This window comes from Anomaloglossus baeobatrachus, chromosome 12 (genome assembly GCF_048569485.1).
Source record: "Anomaloglossus baeobatrachus isolate aAnoBae1 chromosome 12, aAnoBae1.hap1, whole genome shotgun sequence".
NCBI lineage: Eukaryota > Metazoa > Chordata > Amphibia > Anura > Aromobatidae > Anomaloglossus > Anomaloglossus baeobatrachus.
In genome coordinates, this window is record NC_134364.1 from 118,969,767 (window position 1) to 118,985,972 (window position 16,206).

At 49.9% G+C, this 16,206-nt stretch overlaps 1 protein-coding gene across 1 annotated transcript in view; it reads left to right on the top strand.

Moving 5' to 3' along the window:
* The window catches only part of KNL1 (kinetochore scaffold 1), a 94,639-nt gene extending 89,075 nt beyond the window's left edge, over window positions 1-5,564 (top strand). The window contains exons 25-26 of the mRNA XM_075330707.1: window positions 3,647-3,769; window positions 3,921-5,564. Coding sequence (XP_075186822.1) covers window positions 3,647-3,769; window positions 3,921-4,017 — 220 coding nt within the window. The 3' untranslated portion in view covers window positions 4,018-5,564. The remainder of the gene's footprint in view (window positions 1-3,646; window positions 3,770-3,920) is intronic.
* The last annotated feature ends 10,642 nt before the right edge of the window (window positions 5,565-16,206 follow it).

A 16,206-nucleotide genomic window follows, 5' to 3' on the forward strand; every position in this document is an offset into this window, starting at 1 on the left:
TTTCTACGTTTTGTGATAGGAAACGAACATCTTCAGTTCGTAGCTCTGCCATTCGGTCTGGCGACAGCCCCACGGGTTTTCACCAAGGTCATGGCGGCAGTGGTAGCAGTCTTGCACTCTCAGGGACACTCGGTGATCCCTTACCTAGACGATCTACTTGTCAAGGCACCCTCTCAAGAGGCATGCCAACTCAGTCTACATGCTACACTGGAGACTCTACAGACGTTCGGATGGATCATCAACTTTCCAAAGTCGAATCTGTCTCCGACACAGTCACTAACGTATCTTGGCATGGAGTTCCATACTCGAGCAGCGAGAGTGAAGCTTCCGCTGAACAAGCAGCGGTCACTACAGACAGGGGTGCAATCCCTCCTTCAGGGCCAGTCGCACCCCTTACGGCGCCTCATGCACTTCCTCGGGAAGATGGTGGCAGCCATGGAAGCAGTTCCCTTTGCGCAGTTTCATCTGCGCCCACTTCAATGGGACATTCTCCGCCAATGGGACGGGAAGTCAACGTCCCTGGACAGGAAAGTCTCTCTTTCCCAGACGGCCAAGGACTCTCTACAATGGTGGCTCCTTCCCACCTCATTGTCTCAGGGAAGATCCTTCCTGCCCCCATCCTGGGCAGTGGTCACGACAGATGCGAGTCTGTCAGGGTGGGGAGCAGTGTTTCTCCACCACAGGGCTCAGGGGACGTGGACTCCGCAGGAGTCCACCCTTCAGATCAATGTTCTGGAAATCAGAGCAGTGTATCTTGCCCTACTAGCCTTCCAGCAGTGGCTGGAAGGAAGGCAGATCCGAATTCAGTCGGACAACTCCACAGCGGTGGCATACATCAACCACCAAGGGGGGACACGCAGTCGGCAAGCCTTCCAGGAAGTCCGGCGGATTCTGATGTGGGTGGAAGCCACGGCCTCCACCATATCCGCAGTTCACATCCCCGGCGTAGAAAACTGGGAAGCAGACTTCCTCAGTCGCCAGGGCATGGACGCAGGGGAATGGTCCCTTCACCCGGACGTGTTTCAGGAAATCTGTCGCCGATGGGGAGTGCCGGACGTCGACCTAATGGCGTCCCGGCACAACAACAAGGTCCCGGCATTCATGGCAAGGTCGCGCGATCAAAGAGCTCTGGCGGCAGACGCATTGGTTCAAGATTGGTCGCAGTTCCGGCTCCCATACGTCTTTCCACCTCTGGCACTCTTGCCCAGAGTGTTACGCAAGATCAGATCCGATTGCAGCCGCGTCATACTCGTCGCCCCAGACTGGCCGAGGAGATCGTGGTATCCGGATCTGTGGCATCTCACGGTCGGTCGACCGTGGTCACTGCCAGACCGACCAGACTTACTGTCCCAAGGGCCGTTTTTCCATCAGAATTCTGCGGCCCTGAACCTGACTGTGTGGCCATTGAGTCCTGGATCCTAGCGTCTGCAGGATTATCTCAAGGAGTCGTAGCCACAATGAGACAAGCTAGGAAGTCAACGTCTGCTAAGATCTACCACAGGACGTGGAAGATTTTCTTATCTTGGTGCTCTGCACAGAGAGTATCCCCTTGGCCATTTGCATTGCCCACCTTTCTTTCCTTCCTGCAATCGGGGTTGGAAAAGGGCTTGTCGCTCAGTTCCCTTAAAGGGCAAGTCTCGGCACTGTCTGTTTTTTCAGAAGCGTCTAGCACGTCTTCCTAAGGTGCGCACGTTCCTACAGGGGGTCTGTCATATTGTGCCCCCGTACAAGCGGCCGTTAGATCCATGGGATCTGAACAGAGTACTTGTTGCTCTGCAAAAGCCGCCCTTCGAGCCTCTAAAGGACGTTTCCTTTTCTCGCCTGTCACAGAAAGTGGCGTTTCTTGTCGCGATCACATCGCTTCGGCGAGTGTCTGAGCTGGCAGCTTTGTCATCCAAGGCTCCTTTCCTGGTGTTCCACCAGGACAAGGTAGTGCTGCGCCCCATTCCGGAGTTTCTCCCTAAGGTCGTATCCTCGTTTCATATTAATCAGGATATATCCTTGCCTTCCTTTTACCCTCATCCGGTTCACCGGTATGAAAAGGACTTACGTTTGCTAGATCTGGTGAGAGCACTCAGAATCTACATTTCCCGAACGGCGCCCATACGCCGTTCCGATGCACTTTTTGTCCTTGTCGCTGGTCCGCGCAAGGGATTGCAGGCTTCTAAAGCCACCCTGGCTCGATGGATCAAAGAACCAATTCTAGAGGCCTACCGCTCTGCGGGGCTTCCGGTTCCTTCAGGGCTAAAAGCCCACTCAACCAGAGCCGTGGGTGCGTCCTGGGCATTACGACACCAGGCTTCGGCTCAACAGGTGTGCCAGGCAGCAACCTGGTCCAGTCTGCACACTTTCACCAAGCATTATCAGGTGCATACCTATGCTTCGGCGGATGCCAGCTTAGGTAGAAGAGTCCTGCAGGCGGCAGTGACATCCCCGTAGGGGAGGGCTGTTTTTGCAGCTCTAACATGAGGTATTTCTTTACCCACCCAGGGACAGCTTTTGGACGTCCCAATCGTCTGGGTCTCCCAATAGAGCGCTGAAGAAGAAGGGAATTTTGTTACTTACCGTAAATTCCTTTTCTTCTAGCTCTTATTGGGAGACCCAGCACCCGCCCTGTTGTCCTTCGGGATTTTTTTGTTGTTTGCGGGTACACATGTTGTTCATGTTGAACGGTTTTTCAGTTCTCCGATGTTTCTCGGAGTTAATTTGTTTAAACCAGTTATTGGCTTCCTCCTTCTTGCTTTGGCACTAAAACTGGAGTACCCGTGATACCACGGGGGGGTATAGCCAGAAGGGGAGGGGCCTTGCACTTTTTAGTGTAGTGCTTTGTGTGGCCTCCGGAGGGCAGTAGCTATACCCCAATCGTCTGGGTCTCCCAATAAGAGCTAGAAGAAAAGGAATTTACGGTAAGTAACAAAATTCCCTTCTTTTTTTATTTTTTTTTTGTTTGATATCTATGCAGGGGCAGAGACCCTGATTCCAGCAATGTTTTGAACTGCATATTGCAATTTTAAATAAAAAAAAAAGTAGTGTTTTATCAGCTGGAGTTTCACTAGAGGACTAGTTGTCTGCTGCGATGTAGTCACCCTGCTCTGTCTCCTCACGCACACCACTGATTGGCAACTGTGTACACTGCACATAGAGAGAAAATTGCCAATGTGCAGTGTACACAGTTGCCGATCAATGGTGTGGTTGGGGTTTTACATAGTTACATAGGTTGAAAAAAAGCCCTCGGTCCATCTAGTTCAACCTTCCTCGACCAATTATACATTGTCATTTATAACCCGCAATGCTATTTGTAGTGAGGAAATCATCCAGCCCTTTTTTTAAAAGCGGATATAGTATCGGCCATTACTACCTCTTGTGGTCGGCATTCCACAGTCTGCTCTAACTGTAAAGAACCCTTTCCTATTTAGCTACAAAGCTCATCCTTCAGAGAACTGGCAGACCTTATGCAAAGATATTTATCAAAGCTACACCAGGCAGCTCGGTAAGTGACACATTGCTGGAATCTGGGCTTTTGTACCCACAACACGCTGCTCTTAGATTACATTTTGAAAACCTGCTGACGGATTGCCTATTTAAGTGACTTTACATGTAAATTTACAGGGAATTGAGTAATTTGGGGTTGTTTTTTCTCTTCTAGAGTAAGCCTACTATTTTCCAGCTCAGCAACTCTTGTAAAGTTTGAGCTGACGATACATCTGTCGGACGCCTACCCAACCGCCCCTCTGTCCTTTACGCTGAATAATCGTATTGGAAGCATTACGTAAGTATGGAGGCGATGTCCTCAATGGTAGTGTACCTTCCGGGAATAGCCAACCTTTATTGAGGAGGAGGAGTAAAACTAGCTAACATGGGCCGCCTCGTGTTTTACTTGTGGTCGCAGATGCTAATATGTGCTTTGCTTTATATTTCAGACAAAACAAAGTTTCGGAGATTATGTCCAAGGTCCCCATTGGCCTCTGGTATCTGAAGAGAACCGTGAAATCCTTACATGAAAATCTGCTAGTGTAAAGAAGCTACATTCCAATATATGAGGATGAGGAACTTGATGAGATCCGGTCCGTGCGCCATGTTGTCCATGATGTAATTTTGTGGTGACCGAGATCTCAATAAAAACGGATTTTAGTAAACAAAAATGTGCCCATTAAAATAAAGGAATTACAAAAACTAGTCTCTAAGTAAAATGCGTGTTTTGGGGGTACAGTCCCCACATCGGAGAGAAGACTGTATGGTAATCAGTAGCTCTGGATTTTGGTGCCACTCAGTGGTTTCTAAATTAAGTGGAAGAGGCAGCGATTTCTCTCAAGAAGTATTGTCATTGATTATAGTGTCAGACGCAAAGTTCCTAATCCCGCTTTCTGAATGATGAACCTTTTGTGAATCATGCTTTACACAGATCTCGCAGTTGAATTTCTCCTCTGGAAAAGGTGTGTGTGATCCCTGGCATCAGGGCCGTTCCCCTTGCGGTGCCTTTTTGTTAGATCTTATTTTGAAAGGTGAAATGGTTGTACCTGTCACCAGTTTTGGGGGGGTTGTGTATGAGCTAATCCCACCACCTTCCTTAGCACCTATGCTGCTTTCTAAAAAGTAGTATATTTTTCCCTGACCCCCCCCCCCCCCTCCCCCCACAACATAACCCCAAAAAACATTTTTTAATACCTCCCATGCTGTATGCAAATGCATCCGTTCCGATGCATGTCATTGCAGCGGCTCTCTCCAAGTAATCACCATCCACATGTGATTGACGCGTCCTGTGTCAAACGCATAGCTCAAAATTTATCTCGTGGTTTGCGCAGGCGCACTTTGCTCTGTGCTGCTGCCGACGCATGCGCAGTTAGGTGTCAGGCTCTGCCCGCAGAGAGTTTTATTTATACCAGCAACATGCATTCATTTATTTCAGAAAAACGATTGACTTGAAGTCTCTACCCGATACAGATCACTTTTTAAGTTCTTTCCTCATTGGAATACTGTTGTCATTGATTTAGGAAAAATTCAAACCTGTTGTAAGTTTACAATTTAAAGGAATTTGTTGGGGTTTTTTTTTTTTTTATATATAGACATTAGATACGTGCCTGGGGCAATGCCCTATCAGCTGTCCTGGTTTTATAAATATTGCCCTCAACAAGGATTCTTGTTGTCCAGATGACGATCCAATTTGACTTTCCTCTACTGGTACCAGTGGCTCCCGATAAAGTAACTGGAAAGCTAAAATGAGACTTCTCTGATCCTCAGTGACCATATGACTTCACACTGAAAAGGATTGAGCAGCTGCAATGGATGTGAACAGTTAAAACATTTTATATACCATATATATTTATTAATAAAACCCAATTACAAATGTCCCATAATGGAATTCAGGCATCTTAGAAAATGTGTTCCTGAACTAAAACCTATCTTTAGGGGAGAACCTCGCCTCTGGGATGATGATGAGGAGAGCGTCAGCTTTTTAAAGGTGTCTTGTTATTTTATATCTGTTTTGTATTTAATGTATCTGTTTCCATAAACCTTTTTATGTCATGTATTTTGTATTGTTTTCTGTCCTCTGTATTTGTTCCTATCGCTCAATAAAATGTATTAATTCTAAGTGATGTCTGTAAGACTCTCCTGGCAACGCTTAGTAGTGTGTGTATATGTGTGTGTGTGTGTATGTCTGGTTACCCAAAGAATGTCACACAAAGGGGGAGAAAGACAGTGTCTGATGATAACAATGTATCAGCGCACCCCATACAATATAAATGGAAAGGCTATATGGAACAACCAAAGTAACCCTATAAACAAATAGCCAATACACAATTGATAATAATAAAAACCGGTTTTATTGATGAATGATTAAAAATCTATAATTAAAAGTGCAATTTTGCACGGAGAGGTAGCACGACAGGGGACAGGAGTAATTTAACAAGGTCACAAGAATATATCACAAATTTTGTAAATGGTTCCACCATGAATGTTCTAGAAGATGTAGATGTATTTGTATTTAATGGACAGGGCAATATATATATATATATATATATATATATATATATGTTTAAAAGGTAAATATATATAGGAATAACGCAGGATTGCACAAATGCAGAGTATAACAATAAATATAGTCACATGCACTAAGTAAAGTGCTGGACTATAGTGCAAATAATATATATAATATAAATCCAAGTGGATATATGTAAACCATAGATGGCTATGCGTAATGTAAAGTGCAGGTTGAGAAAAATAAAGATAGACTGCAGGTAGTAAGGTGCAATCAAGTAGTGCAAAAATCAAGAACTCATGTCCAATGCTGGTACATAATAAATGTGGTGGAGAATAAGGGGTCAATACCCAGGCATAAGATCAGATGGATAGATCAAATATAATGAAGACGTAATGAGGAGGATCTACCTGTAGATATGTCCCGCTGCCGTGCCGACGCCAAACCAACACGTGTTTCGGCACGTGGCCTTCTTCAGGGAGGTGTGGTGTGGTGGTTGACCACACCATTTGATCTATCCATCTGATCTTATGCCTGGGTATTGACCCCTTATTCTCCACCACATTTATTATGTACCAGCATTGGACATGAGCTCTTGATTTTTGCACTACTTGATTGCACCTTACTACCTGCAGTCTATCTTTATTTTTCTCAACCTGCACTTTACGTTACGCATAGCCATCTTTCTCTGACGCCTCATTGGGGGACACAGGACCATGGGTGTTATGCTGCCTATCCATAGGAGAACACGAAGTAGATGCAAAAGCATAGCTCCTCCTCTGCAGTATACACCCCCTGGCCGGGCCAGGCAACCTCAGTTTTAGCTTAGTGTCTGTAGGAGGCACTTCCTTTCAAGGTTTGTTATTTTTGGAAGGCGACTGTTTCCTTTTGGGACCGATCTCCCACTACCATCAACGGGCGGGAACGTGAAGCGTTGCCTACACGTACCCCCTACCGCGACGCTGGATCCTGGGCTGGACGACTGGTTCCACAGACACCGATTTTCCAAAGTCCAGGGTAGAGGCCTGTGCCCTATAGCCCAATTCCTCAGCCCCTCTCTGCAGGCTCTGAGATGAAGATGGCATTGATTCCTCAGCCCCTCTCCAGGCTCTGAGATGAAGATGGCACTGATTCCTCAGCCCCTCTCCGCAGGCTCTGAGATGAAGATGGCACTGATTCCTCAGCCCCTCTCTGCAGGCTCTGAGATGAAGAAGGCACTGATTCCTCAGCCCCTCTCTGCAGGCTCTGAGTTGAATATGACACCGACACAGCAAGCTGGCTCTGCTATTTCACTGCCTGGAAAGCAGTGTTTTTAAGGTGAGATCCCCCCTTACTGGTTTCTCAGACAAAGGGAGAAAGGACGCTGCAGGGAAGTTTCCCAGGCCATTTACAGTATTTATGTGCAAGGAACAAGGATCCTGCACACACAGTGTTAACTTTCTCTAGCTTGCTGGCTGGAGGAGGGGGAAGTTCTGCTGTGTGCAGAAAGTCTTGCAGATAACTGTGGCAGGGGGAGGACCCAGGGCTCAGGGACTCACGCTGTGTATTATCTGCTCTGTTTATTTGCTCTAGCAGAAAAGTCGGCTGATAACCACCGCTGACAAGCTGTGTGCTGACTGTAGAGAGAGGGAGGAAAACTCAGAAGCTCCCTTTCCACCGTTTTTTACTACCCACAGCAGGGTGGGGGGGGCACACTGACTTCATCTTCCCGCTCGTTTAGCGCTAAGCCCCCCCCCCCCGTGGCCGCGATAAGTCCCTCCCCCCCAGAGAAGCGTGCGAGATCTTCATAGAGCTTAAGCCTTCCTGAGGACAGGGTCATCAGCTGATTCTGGTGAGGTGCTTGCTTCACTTGTAGCTCTGCTGAGCATTGCTCCCCCTCCTGGCATACTCCTATTAGGAACATGCAGAAATCTAAGGGCACTAAGAGTGCTAAGGCCCACATAGTCTATTATTCAGCCTGCACTGCCTGCCACGCTACCACGTAAACACACCTCTCTGTGAGTCCTGTGCCGCTATAGCCCCCCAAGACCCCCCTGCTACCACCGCCGCAACCGGGGCAGCCTAGAGCCTAGGGCCCCCAGCCCACCGGAATGGGCACAGTTTCTGTCCCAATCCATGGAAAAACTGTCACAGAACCTGGTTCTGGCTATGCAATGTCGTCCTCCACACCCTTCTGGGTCCCTGGACGGAACGCAGCCTGAGGATACCCCTATGGAGGATCCTTCAGAGGTAATCCGGGCACATGCTTCACCGATTGCAGGGATCAGGAAAAGGGCACACGGCCGGGTGTCTCCAGCGGGCTCTTCCTCGGGAGCACACAGGGCAAGCTCTCCCACACGCTCCACGGCTTCTGATGAGCTGGAGGAGGGAGAATGCTGTTTGTACCAGGAGGATTCCTTGGTTTCATCACCCCCAGATGATCAAACTGCAATAGACTCCCTTATAGCAGCAATCAACCAAACTCTGCATGTGGAGGATCCCCCATCCACTACCACTGACCATGCGGTCTCCTTTAAGAGGGCAAAGAAACCCCAAAAGGTTTTCGCTGATCACCCAGAGTTTCAGGATATCCTCACAAAGCAAAGGGAGAAGCCTGACAGGCGCTTCGGTAACCGAAAACTCATGGAGTCCCGGTACCCTTTTGCCTCACCTGCCCCTAAGGGCTGGGCCGATCCGCCCTCGGTCGACCACCCCGGTCTCCCGCCTTACCACAAAGACACTCCTGTCTTTACCCGATGGTTCTTCCATTAAGGATCCGACAGACAGACAGGTGGAGCACCTCGCCCGCTCTGCTTTTGAGGCTGCGGGTTCCTCCCCCTCGCCCTCCTTTGCCTCTGTGTGGGTCGCAAAGGCGATCTCGGTCTGGGCAGAATCCCTTAACACTTCGCTTGAGGAATCCCAGCTCACTCAGACCTTCACAGAGATAACAGCTCAAATTGCCGCTTCGGTGGAGTACCTCATCCAGGCCTCCATGGACGCTGCTACCTGTGCAGCGTTTGCCGCCTCAAATACCATAGCCATCCGTAGAGCTCTCTGGCTCCGACAATGGCGAGCGGATTCTGCCTCCAAGAAGTCTCTCACGAGCCTTCCTTTTTTCCCAGACCGATTGTTTGGCGAACGTCTGGACAAGCTCATTTCTGACGCCACGGGAGGAAAGAGTACCTCCCTCCCCCAGCTGAAGTCCAGGACGACCTTCACCAGACGTCCACAGTCCTCGTTCCGCTCCTTTCGGAACTCATTTGGTTGGTCGACATCCCGTACTGTCCCCACCACCAACCGTGGACTACGCAGGGACCGACCTTCTCAGCTCTCCCCGAAACCCACTTCGTCATGGCGGCCTAGACCGAAACAGTCCAGGACTAGGGAGACTCGGCCAAACCTCCCAAAGACTCGAAAACGACGCAAAGCTTTTTTCTCAGCAATCCACTCGCTCCAAACAGCAGGAGTGATAATACCTGTCCCAGTCGACGAGAAGTTCGGGGGTTTTTATTCCAACCTCTTTGTGGTCCCCAAAAAGGATGGGTCAGTTCAACCCATCCTGGACCTCAAACACCTAAACAAACGTGCACATACGGAGATTCAGAATGGAGTTCCTAAGGTCCATTATTGCATCCATGGTCGAAGGGGAATTCCTCGCCTCCATAAACATCAAGGACACGTACCTGCACATACCCATCGCCCCAGATCACCAAAAGTTCCTACACTTCGCAATTCAGGACTCCCACTTTCAATTCGTAGCTCTACCCTTCGGCCTTGCCACCGCACCAAGGGTCTTCACCAAAGTCATAGCGGCCGCCATGAGCGTCCTTCACGCCAGGGGAGTAGTCTTTCTCCCTTACTTGGACGACCTCCTCATCAAGGTCCCCTCCTTCCGCGACTGCTCAACCAGCGTACAGATCACTGTGGACACGATATCCCGCTTAGGGTGGCTAGTGAATCTGGACAAATCATCCCCGATCCCATCACAATCCATCACCTTCCTGGGCATGTCCCTGGACACCCGGCGGGGCTTGATCCTTCTCCCTCAGGACAAGGCGTTCGCTCTTCAGCGATCGGTACGCTGCCTTCTACGTCCTCCGTCTCGCTCCATTCGATTCAGCATGAACGTGCTCGGCAGGATGGTGGCGGCTATGGAAGCAGTAACCTTTGCTCAACTGCACCTCTGCCCACTGCAGCTAACCCTTCTAGCGGCCTGGGACAAGAGCCCCTTCTCCCTGGACAGACATCTTCACCTGACTCCTTCAGTCAGGTACGCACTCCGCTGGTGGCTTCGGTCCTCATCCCTATCGAAGGGGAGATCCTTTCTCCCAGTGAACTGGCTGGTCCTGACCACGGACGCCAGCCTCCTAGGCTGGGGAGCAGGGTACCTGCACCACACTGCTCAAGGACGTTGGACGCCCCAGGAGTCTTTCCTCCCCATCAACATCCTGGAACTCCGCGCGATCTTCGTCGCGCTCAGAGCGTTCAGCCCTCTGCTAGCGGGTCGTCAGATTCGAGTCCAATTGGACAATGCGACAGCTGTAGCCTATGTCAATCGGCAGGTGGGCACCCGCAGCAAAGCGGCTTATCTCGAGGCCCACAAGATCCTCAGCTGGCCCGAATCGACGGGATCAGTGATATCAGCGGTACACATACCGGGGGTAGAGAACTGGGCAGCAGACTTTCTGAATCGCCAAGGCCTGGCTGCCGGAGAATGGTCCCTCCACCCAGATGTGTTTCTACACATCTGCACTCGCTGGGGCACACCAGACGTGGACCTAATGGCCTCAAGGTTGAATGTAAAGGTACCCACGTTCATAGCCAGGTCACGCGACCCGCAGTCCATTGGCGCGGATGCTCTAGTCTGCTCCTGGCACCACTTCCGCCTGCCTTACATATTTCCACCTCTACCCCTGCTGCCGCGGGTAATCAGGAAGATCAAGGCAGAGGGTGTCCCGGTGATACTGATAGCACCGGACTGGCCCAGGCGCGCCTGGTACACCGAATTAGTACAAATGCTCACAGACGCACCGTGGCGCCTTCCAGACATCCCAGACTTGCTGACCCAAGGGCCCATTTTCCATCAGAGCTCCAGAGCCCTGAAGCTGACGGCATGGCCATTGAGACCTAGATATTAACAAGAGCGGGATTCTCCCCCGCGGTTATTGCCACCATGATCAGCGCCCGAAAGCCTGCTTCATCCCGCATTTACCACCGTACGTGGAAAATCTTACTTTCATGGTGCAGGGAAACTAACGTCCAGCCTATGCCTCTGGCCATCCCCAGAATTCTCGATTTTCTACAGTCTGGCTTGCAAGCGGGGTTGGCTCTCAGTTCCCTTTTAAAGGGCAGGTCTCGGCGCTCTCAATCTTCTACCAATGCCGCCTGGCTCAAAAACCACAAGTCAAGACCTTCCTCCAGGGCGTTTCCCATCTAGTTCCCCCGTACAAACGGCCGCTGGAATCATGGGACCTCAACCTCGTTCTGGACGGTCTCCAGAGGTCTCCCTTTGAACCCCTCAAAGAATCCTCCCTTGCTCTTCTGTCCTGGAAGGTAACATTCTTGGTGGCAATTACGTCCATCAGACGGGTTTCGGAGCTGGCAGCACTCTCTTGCCGCAAGCCTTTTCTGATCTTTCACCAGGACAAGGTAGTTCTGCGCCTCCTTCCGGATTTTCTTCCAAAGGTTCTTACCCCGTTTCATTTGAACGAGGACATTGTCCTGCCTTCCTTTTGTCCACACCCAGTTCATAGGGTGGAAAGGTCTCTGCATTCATTAGACCTCGTCAGAGCTCTCAGATATTACATATCCAGGACAGCCCCCTTTAGGAAAACGGACTCTTTGTTCGCCATTCCTGAGGGGCCTAAGAAGGGACAAACAGCTTCAAAGGCGACTCTGGCTCGCTGGATTCGCTCTGCGATCCAGGAAGTCTACCGCTTGCAACTCAAGCCCATTCCTAGTGGGCTGCGGGCTCATTCCACGTGAGCAGTTGGCGCTTCGTGGGCCATTCGGCATCAGGCTTCAGTGGAACAGGTGTGTAAGGCTGCGACCTTGTCTAGCCTACATACGTTTTCAAAGCATTACAGAGTCCATACCCAGGTTTCAGCTGAGGCAAATCTGGGTAGGAAAATTCTGCAAACGGCAGTAGAGCACCTCTCTCAGTAGGCACTCCAGACTGTCTGGGACTGGTTCCTAGTCCTTGGGTTGTGTTGTCTTCTTTTATGTTTCCCACCCATGGACTGCTTTAGGACGTCCCATGGTCCTGTATCCCCCAATGAGGCGTCAGAGAAAAACGGATTTTTGTGTACTCACCATAAAATCGTTTTCTCTTAGCCATCATTGGGGGACACAGCACCCACCCTGTTGCCCTGCGGGGCCTGGGTTCTCTCAGTACCTTATTTGGTTATGACTCTTCTTTTCTCATTTTCCTCTGTTGAGAAGTTTTTACTGTTTTTTTTTCCTACTGCTTGTGTACTAAAACTGAGGTTGCCTGTCCCGGCCAGGGGGTGTATACTGCAGGGGAGGAGCTATGCTTTTGCATCTACTTAGTGTCCTCCTATGGATAGGCCGCATAACACCCATGGTCCTGTGTCCCCCAATGATGGCTAAGAGAAAACGATTTTACGGTGAGTACACAAAAATCCGTTTATTGTTTACATATATCCACTTGGATTTATATTATATATATTATTGATTATTTGCACTATAGTCCAGCACTTTACTTAGTGCATGTGACTATTTATATTTATTCTATTTATATTTATTGTTATCATACACTGCATTTGTGCAATCCTGCGTTGTTCCTATATATATTTATTTACCTTTTGACATATATATATATTGCCCTGTCTATTAAATACAAATACATCTACATCTTCTAGAACATTCATGGTGGAACCATTTACACAATAATTTTTTGTGATATATTCTTGTGACCTTGTTAAATTACTCCTGTCCCCTGTCGTGCTACCTCTCCGTGCAAAATTGCACTTTTAATTATATATTTTTAATCATTCATCAATAAAACCTGTTTTTATTATGATCAATTGTGTATTGGCCATTTGTTTATAGGGTTACGTGTTTCTATGTATCTAAGATAGAGAGAGAGATATATCTAATATATAAAGCTGAATGTGTGTGTGTGTATGTATGTATGTATGTACCGTGTTTTTCCAAAAATAAGACCTCCCCCAAAAATAAGCCCTAGCAGGGATTTTCAGCATTTTCGGAGAAAGGCTTAAATATAAGCCCTCCCCCGAACATAAGCCCTAGTCGCGGATCAATAATGAAGTGTCCGTGCAGCTAAAAAAGTTACAGATACTGCAGGACACTTCATTATACACAGCGGCACCCGGCAATTACACGACACTGAGCGGCAGGACCTGTAGCTATCGCACACATCAGCTCACACACACACACACACACACACACAATCAGATCTCACACACACACCAGATCGCGCACACAGTCAGATCTCACACACACACACCAGATCTCACACACACACACCAGATCTCACACACAGTCAGATCGCACACATAATCAGATCGCACACACAAACATCGGATCACACGCAAACATCAAATCACACATGCGCACACACACACACACACACACATCGGATCATACACACATCGGATCGCATACACACTCACCTCATCCAGCGACACCGATCTCTTCTCGCCGGGAGAATCCTGAGAAGCAGTGCAGTGCAGCGCGACGAACAGGACCTGCGGCCGGACACGTGACTTGCTCTCATTCCCTGCTGCCGTAAGTGCTGGATGTGTGTGTGTGTTTGTGTGTGTGAGATCTGCTGTGTGTGTGAGATCTGCTGTGTGTGTGTGATCGGCTGTGTGTGTCTGCAATCGGCTGTGTTTTTCTGCGATCGGCTGTGTGTGTCTGCAATCGGCTGTGTTTTTCTGCGATCGGCTGTGTGTGTCTGCGTTCAGCTGTGTGTATCTGTGATCGGCTGTGTGTGCCTGTGATCGACTGTGTGTGCCTGTGATGGGCAGTGTGTATCTGTAATCGGCAGTGTGTATCTGTGATCGGCTGTGTGTGCCTGTGATGGGCAGTGTGTATCTGTGATGGGCAGTGTGTATCTGTGATGGGCAGTGTGTATCTGTGATGGGCAGTGTGTATCTGTGATGGGCAGTGTGTATCTGTGATGGGCAGTGTGTATCTGTGATGGGCAGTGTGTATCTGTGATCGGCAGTGTGTATCTGTGATCGGCAGTGTGTATCTGTGATCGGCTGTGTGTGCCTGTGATGGGCAGTGTGTAGGCTGTGTGCCTGTGATGGGCAGTGTGTATCTGTGATCGGCTGTGTGTGCCTGTGATCGGCTGTGTGTGCCTGTGATGGGCAGTGTGTATCTGTGATCGGCTGTGTGTGCCTGTGATGGGCAGTGTGTATCTGTAATCGGCAGTGTGTATCTGTGATCGGCTGTGTGTGCCTGTGATGGGCAGTGTGTATCTGTGATGGGCAGTGTGTATCTGTGATGGGCAGTGTGTATCTGTGATCGGCTGTGTGTGCCTGTGATCGGCTGTGTGTGCCTGTGATCGGCTGTGTGTGCCTGTGATGGGCAGTGTGTATCTGTGATCGGCTGTGTGTGCCTGTGATGGGCAGTGTGTATCTGTAATCGGCAGTGTGTATCTGTGATCGGCTGTGTGTGCCTGTGATGGGCAGTGTGTAGGCTGTGTGTGCCTGTGATGGGCTGTGTGTGCCTGTGATGGGCAGTGTGTATCTGTGATCGGCTGTGTGTGCCTGTGATGGGCAGTGTGTATCTGTGATCGGCTGTGTGTGCCTGTGATCGGCAGTGTGTATCTGTGATGGGCAGTGTGTATCTGTGATCGGCAGTGTGTATCTGTGATCGGCTGTGTGTGCCTGTGATGGGCAGTGTGTATCTGTGATCGGCTGTGTGTGCCTGTGATCGGCTGTGTGTGCCTGTGATGGGCAGTGTGTATCTGTGATCGGCTGTGTGTGCCTGTGATGGGCAGTGTGTATCTGTAATCGGCAGTGTGTATCTGTGATCGGCTGTGTGTGCCTGTGATGGGCAGTGTGTAGGCTGTGTGTGCCTGTGATGGGCAGTGTGTATCTGTGATGGGCAGTGTGTATCTGTGATCGGCTGTGTGTGCCTGTGATGGGCAGTGTGTATCTGTGATCGGCTGTGTGTGCCTGTGATCGGCTGTGTGTGCCTGTGATGGGCAGTGTGTATCTGTGATCGGCTGTGTGTGCCTGTGATCGGCTGTGTGTGCCTGTGATCGGCTGTGTGTGCCTGTGATGGGCAGTGTGTGCCTGTGATGGGCAGTGTGTATCTGTGATCGGCTGTGTGTGCCTGTGATCGGCTGTGTGTGCCTGTGATCGGCTGTGTGTGCCTGTGATGGGCAGTGTGTATCTGTGATCGGCTGTGTGTGCCTGTGATCGGCTGTGTGTATCTGTGATCGTCTGTGTGTGCCTGTGATCGGCTGTGTGTGCCTGTGATGGGCAGTGTGTATCTGTGATCGGCTGTGTGTGCCTGTGATCGGCTGTGTGTATCTGTGATCGTCTGTGTGTGCCTGTGATCGGCTGTGTGTGCCTGTGATGGGCAGTGTGTATCTGTGATCGGCTGTGTGTGCCTGTGATGGGCAGTGTGTATGTGATCGGCAGTGTGTATCTGTGATCGGCTGTGTGTGCCTGTGATGGGCAGTGTGTATCTGTGATCGGCTGTGTGTGCCTGCGATCGGATCTGTGTATCTGTGATCGGCAGTGTGTGCCTGTGATCGGCTGTGTGTGCCTGTGATGGGCAGTGTGTATCTGTGATCGGCTGTGTGTGCCTGTGATCGGCTGTGTGTGCCTGTGATGGGCAGTGTGTATCTGTGATCGGCTGTGTGTGCCTGTGATCGGCTGTGTGTATCTGTGATCGGCTGTGTGTGCCTGTGATGGGCAGTGTGTATCTGTGATCGGCTGTGTGTGCCTGTGATGGGCAGTGTGTATGTGATCGGCAGTGTGTATCTGTGATCGGCTGTGTGTGCCTGTGATGGGCAGTGTGTATCTGTGATCGGCTGTGTGTGCCTGTGATGGGCAGTGTGTATGTGATCGGCAGTGTGTATCTGTGATCGGCAGTGTGTGCCTGCGATCGGATGTGTGTATCTGCGATCGGCTGTGTGTATCTGTGATCGGCTGTGTGTGCCTGCGATCGGCTGTGTGTATCTGTGATCGGCTGTGTGTGCCTGCGATCTGCTGTGTGTGATCTGCTGTGTATATCTGCGATCTGCT